Consider the following 6,248-nt stretch of genomic DNA (forward strand, 5'->3'; position numbering starts at 1 on the left):
AGCGTGCTTGACTTGGAGCAATTCTGGGATGGGTGACCTCCTGGGAAGTTTTCTCGGGAAGTCTGCGAGTGAGGACAAAGCACACTGAAAAGTCTCGTGTTAGTGTGTGGGGACAGTCATTGATTCTTGCAAGTGGCCGGGCGTTACAAGTGGTATCAGAGCAGTTTTGGTTCATAGTGATTGTTTTTGCTTGAATTGTCTGCTGCTTGTTTAAATTGATTGATATTAACTGCTGAATGATTTGCTTGTTGTTTGATAAATATTCACTACTTACTATCTGTCGTATGATGGACTGCTTTAATTGTTAAATTTAGGTATTGACTGTTGTAATTAGACTGTTAGATTTAGACGGTGATAAGGGACCGATGCATTGTTAACTTACCCGATTTGAACTCGAGTCCCTACTTGGAATTTTCTGTCATAAATAACCTGCAGTGAGTCTGATCAGCTCATTTCGTGATATTGTGAGTGCAGAATCATGGCAGGTAATCGCGGCTCCACTCGGGGAAGGACTGACAATGCTAAAGAGGATCTTATCACAACTATTGGGGGATTGGCCACGTTCGTCCAGAACATGAGCCAAGAATGGCAAGAACATCGTCAATAGAACCAGAATCAACCCCCTCTGCATGACCATGCAGAGGAGATTGCCCGACGGAGGTTGAAGGACTTCCGTAACTTTCAACCACCTATCTTTGAAGGTGGAGACCACCCTGAGGCTGCAGCAAACTGGCTGCAGATGATCGAACATATTTTTGAACGGATGGGATGCCCGAACGCTCAGAAGCCGGACTATGCCTCCTATTAGTTGACGGAAGAAGCATTGACATGGTGGACTGGGGCGAGAGCTCTGCTGCGAGCTCAGAATACTGAAGTGACCTGGGCTGTGTTCAGGAGGGTATTTTTGGACAAGTACTTTCCAAAAGCAATGCGAAGAATGAAACACACGGAACTGCTGTCTTTGAGGCAAGGAAACATGACTATCAATGAATACATTGCAAAGTTTGCACAACTGATGGAATATGCCAATTTTGACCGTAACATCTATGATGAGGAGTGGCAAATGGAGAAGTTTGAGAGCGGATTGCATCCCGAGATCAGAAAGCTCATGTTGACCACGGCTATCCGTACTCTGCCCGAAATCATTAATCAGAGTCGGCAGGCAGAAGGCATTATCATTGAAGCAAGAAATTTGAATAGACAACCGGTGCAACAGCAGGAAGGAAACAGAGGGAGCAGATTCTTCAAGAAGAACACGGGAATGAACAAGGGAAAGGGTCCACAGATGCAAGCTCGGAATGGTAATTTCAAGAGAAATACTGCACCGGTCAGTCACCAGCAGGACGTCAGGGTCCCAGTGCATGTTCTAATTGTGGGAAAAACCATGCTGGAGTCCGCTTACAGGGGAGCAACACATGCTACAGATGTGGTCAGCCTGTACATTTAGCTTCTAAATGTCAAAACTATGCAAGTCAGCAACCTACGCAGGCCAGAGTGTTCACCCTCGATGCTAATGAGGCGCAGAAATATCCGAATCTTATTCGAGGTAACATAATCCTTAACGGTTATCCTATTTCTGCTATTTTTGATTCTGGAGCATCTGGTTCGTTTATGGCAAAACATATAGCTATGAAGATAGGTATCACCCCAGCTCCACTCCCCTATGAATTACAAATCAGTACTCCTACGGGAGGATCCTGTACAGCCTCAGAAATTTGCAGAGGCGTTCTTCTGGAGTATGAAGGAAGCATTTATACAATCAACTTAGTGGTCTTGTCGGTATTCAATTTCGAAGTAATTATCGATATGGACTGGTTGGTGGAGAACAGGATCACTTTGGACTGCCAAGCAGGGAAGATCATTGTTCCTCCGAGATACAGTAATTTTTTGTCTTTTGCTACTATCTCTATGTTGCAAGTTCGTAAAGAGCTTCTTCGGGGAGCTGCAGGTTATCTTTTGTCAATCGAAGCTGAGACCCTGGTTGAAAATCCAATTCAAAATGTACCAGTAGTGAATGAATTCGAGGAGGTGTTTCCTGATGAAATTCCTCGATTACCCCCCTCAGCGGGAAGTAGAATTTTCCATTGAGCTTATTCCTGGAGTTGGACCTATTTCCATTGCTCCGTATCGTATGGCACCTTTGGAACTCCGAGAGTTAAAGAAGCAAATAGAAGAACTGCTGGCAAAAGAATTCATAAGACCTAGTACTTCTCCATGGGGTGCACCAGCAATTTTGATAAAGAAAAAAGATGGTAGTCTACGTCTGTGTGTGGACTATCGTCAGCTGAACTAGGTGACTATAAAGAATAAGTATCCACTGCCGAGGATTGATGATTTGATGGATCAACTCAGAGGTGCCAAAGTGTTCTCCAAAATAGATCTTCGATCGGGATACCATCAAATCCGGGTCAAACCGGAGGATATTCTGAAAACTGCTTTCCGTACCCGTTATGGGCACTATGAATATCAAGTGATTCCGTTCGGACTCACAAATGCTCCAGCGATATTCATGGACTACATGAACCGCATCTTCCGTCCTTTCTTGGATCAGTTTGTCATAGTGTTCATCGATGACATCCTGATTTATTCGGTCAATGAAGAATTACATGCAGCACACTTACGGATTGTTTTGTAGATTTTAAAGGAGAAGCAGCTGTATGCAAAGTGGTCTAAGTGTGAGTTTTGGCTCAGTGAAGTCCAGTTCTTGGGCCACGTCATTTCTGCCGAAGGTATTGCAGTTGATCTCAGCAAGGTCGAAGCAGTGATGAATTGGGAACAACCTCAAACTGTTACAGAAGTGCGAAGTTTCTTGGGGTTAGCTGGATATTACAGGAGATTTATTCAAAATTTCTTGCGATTGGTACAGCCTCTCACTCGTCTCACTCGGAAGGATGTGCCGTTTGAGTGGACCGAAGATTGTGAAGAATGTTTCCTGGAACTGAAGAATAGATTGACTAGTGTTACAATAACACCTCGCAATTCTAAATTAAGTATTAAAATATTAAATGAGTAATTAAGCGAAGAATTAGTGAAAATTCTGAAGATTAGGCCAAAATACAAAGAAAGGGCAAAACGATAATTAGCCAACACGCAACCCTAGGAAGATAAAAATTGAGTAGAAGGTCTCAGATGGTAAAAGTAACCCTGAAATGGATTCAGAATGAAAACTTGAGTGTTTAGGCAAGTTTCAGAAAAATCAGAGAATAGTATTTTTACCAGGTAAAAATACCGCGGTACGATTGCACCGTAAAACGTGCCGATTGAGTTTCGAGCTCTAGGTTTTAAATATGAGTTATAAATGGTTTATAGAACTAGGGAATATGATTCTGATAAAATTTGATGGAAAAAAGTTAGTTTGAGGAAGCGTGCCAACGGCGCGTGCAACAGCTTAAAACAGCGTTTTCTCCGAACGACCGGAAAACTCAGGATTCATCTGATCAAGTATAATTAAAGGACAATGGTTAATATTAAAAATTAGAGTTTCTAAATAGGTTATGAATTTACGGACGTTTAGTGAAAATTCGGATTAGTTTTAAATCGCGTGAGGTGGTGGTGGAACCCACCCCACTTAAAGTCACTTAAACACCTAAGCTATTTACTATTCACTATCACTCTCATCTCACCTTCTCGCTCTTGAAAAACAGACCAGCCCCCCTCCCTTGGACATTTTTCGTTCAAATTTCATCTCCTTCTAAATCTATCATTTCTTAACCAAATCAAGTGATTTTTGTGTTGAAATTTGTTGGAAACAACCTTCCAAACACATTGGTGGTATTCATTAACTTTGAAACCCTCTCATTGGTGAGTTATGGGAAATTTTCAGTCACGAATTTGGTGGGAGTTTTGATGTTCATGGAGTCATTTGGCCTAGATTGGAGGCGTATCAAGCCTTGATTGTGAGTATGTTTCTACATCGTTTCCATGGTTAATTTTGTAGATCATATTTATGAAACCTAGACCTTGAATTGTTGATGTGTGATGTTAGAGAGCTCAAATGGAAAATGTGTATTAGAGGATGATGTCTTAGAATGATGTGTTAGAGCTAGAAATGCCATGAAAATTATTGGTGAAAAATATGATTTTGTAACTTAGAAAAGTTTGAGGTGTCATGACTTTGAAATTTGAAAATGTGTTGGGATTGGATTGGTGAGTTGTTCTATGGTTGTATGTTGATATAATGGAATTGTATGAGGAGTAGAGTGGTTAAAATTGAATGAAAACCCTTTGGAATTGCCTAGGTGACAATTCGGCCATGTAGGGAATTTTAAGGAATTGATGTTGTTGGCATGGCTTGGATGATGTATCATGTGTCAAATGGTATTTAGATGGGTTGTGTGGTGGTTTGAAGTTGGAAGGATCGATGAAAAATAATTAAGGGTGTTAAGTGCCATAAAGGATCCTAGAGCGAAAGATTAGACAAAACAACGTTTAAAAGAAGTAAATTGAAAAACGACACTTGGTATGGCCTTTTGGAAACCTAAGGATGCGTAATAAAATGAGAAAGAAAATTTAGAAAAATAAATTTGGAAATAAGCCTTGTTTGGCCGAACCTACAAGGGTGTAGGAGGATTTTTGGTGTTTTTCGTATTCCGATGGAATTGACGTGTACTGATGATTCGTACATGGTTGTATAGGTTGCAGTACGTTGAATTGAACCCCGAACCGTGATTCGGTGGATTGCCCTTGGTCCTGGACCAAGTGGGATTGAGGTAAGTGGTTGAATCATGCTTGTATAATTGATAATTGTATGTATTCATATGAGTTTTAAGTAATTGGGAATGTCGTCTGTGTAGGCATTCTGTTGGTTAGCGAGGTCGGAGAGTATATTTTGTGGAGCTAAGTGAAGAGGCTCATTGAGGTAACCTCTTGGTACTGGGGCTTGTTCCCATTGTGTGTTTCACCATACCCGTTGAGGGTGATGGTAGGAAATGTATATGAGTAGTGTAGAATAACATGAGCATGCATGTAGTATTTATGAGGGTACTTATGTACCGAGTCTCTGGCCAGTAGACAGTGTAGCCTTCGGGCAGTTCGGACTTCCACTGGATAGGTCTCCGAGAGGGAGTTCCAATTGACCTAGGGTTGTGGTGTGTGATCCGGATAGGAGCACACTAGGAAGTCTCGGGTGTATGCGGATGGGAGGGGTACCTTGGTTGTTGTTCTAGGAACACGCCTTGGATGCGACCCATAGGCTTATATGCCGAGGACGTTGCGTGGTATTGGTAGCTGCCATTCCCGCTTCGTCGTTTTTGGTATTCCTATATTCCCCAGTTTCACTAAGGGTTTAATTTCATTACTGCAGGCTAGGAGAGCCTTGAGAGCAGGGGCATTTGGATATGTCATGTTGGGAGGTTTGGTGAGTGGGTCACAGGAGGATATCACTGGTATTCCTGTGGTGAGGGAATTCCTCGAGGTATTTCCTGAGGACATTCCTGAGTTTCCGCCGCAGAGGGAGATAGAGTTCTCCATTGACTTATTGCCTGGCGTGGGGCCCGTTTCATTGGCTCCATATCGGATGTCACCACCAGAGTTGGCGGAGCTGAAGATACACATTGAGGACCTTTCAGGGAAAGGCTTCATTCGACTGAGTGTGTCTCCCTTTGGAGCACCAGTCATCTTTGTGAAGAAAAAAGATGGGACTATGCGATTGTGCACCGATTATGTAAGAACCCGCACTGCTAATTAAGGAAATTAATTAGATAATTATGAGATAATTCCATAATTGACCCTAATAATTATTATGAAGCTTTAATAAATATAGAAAGTGGGTAATAATGTTGAAAGTCGTTTTTCGGACGAAAAGTGCAGATACCGGTTCTGCTCGCAGTATAAGTGCGTACCTGCGAATTATCCCGGAAAATTATGAAAAGTGAGTATATATTACTAGATTAATATGTAGGACTGTGATTTCAAGTTTCAAGTTAAAATAATGAGAACTGGTGCCAGAACTGATACTGGCTGTGGAAAAGCGTATACCGGAAAGGTGCTACAAAAAATATAATAAAAATATGATAAATCTTAGAAAATTGAGTAGGTTCTGATTCCAAAGTTTGGGATCAAATTGCTAAGCGTAGTAATTAGCGCTAATACAGTGCGATTAAGACTTAATGAGGCTATATATAGGTGTGCACAAGTTTCTAGGTCAGAAACATGACACCCTCTACGAGAAAATTGGTTGAGTGTGAGCTGCCACCTTCTCCCCTTGACCTTCTTGCATGAGAACTCTCCCAAGCCACCTCTTTTACCAT

The 6,248-nt window shown here is 41.8% G+C and overlaps 1 protein-coding gene across 1 annotated transcript; it reads left to right on the plus strand.

Annotated features, from left to right (window-relative positions):
• Window positions 1-928: 928 nt before the first annotated feature.
• Window positions 929-2,088, plus strand: LOC133293752 (uncharacterized). The gene is made up of 2 exons (XM_061492355.1): window positions 929-1,429; window positions 1,477-2,088. The coding sequence occupies exons 1-2, from the start codon at window positions 929-931 to the stop codon at window positions 2,086-2,088; spliced, it is 1,113 nt and encodes a 370-aa protein (XP_061348339.1).
• The last annotated feature ends 4,160 nt before the right edge of the window (window positions 2,089-6,248 follow it).

Source organism: Gastrolobium bilobum, unplaced genomic scaffold (assembly GCF_033153095.1).
Source record: "Gastrolobium bilobum isolate Gb01-03AN ecotype WA unplaced genomic scaffold, APGP_CSIRO_Gbil_v1 utg44794, whole genome shotgun sequence".
In the NCBI taxonomy this organism is placed as follows: Eukaryota; Viridiplantae; Streptophyta; class Magnoliopsida; order Fabales; family Fabaceae; genus Gastrolobium; species Gastrolobium bilobum.

Bases quoted from the DNA above. Each gene is read 5' to 3' on its own strand.
- LOC133293752 (XM_061492355.1), top strand. From the start codon at position 929: ATGCGAAGAATGAAACACACGGAACTGCTGTCTTTGAGGCAAGGAAAC. The intron at 1,430-1,476 runs GTCAGCCTGTAC...TATGCAAGTCAG, and splicing joins CAACACATGCTACAGATGTG to CAACCTACGCAGGCCAGAGT.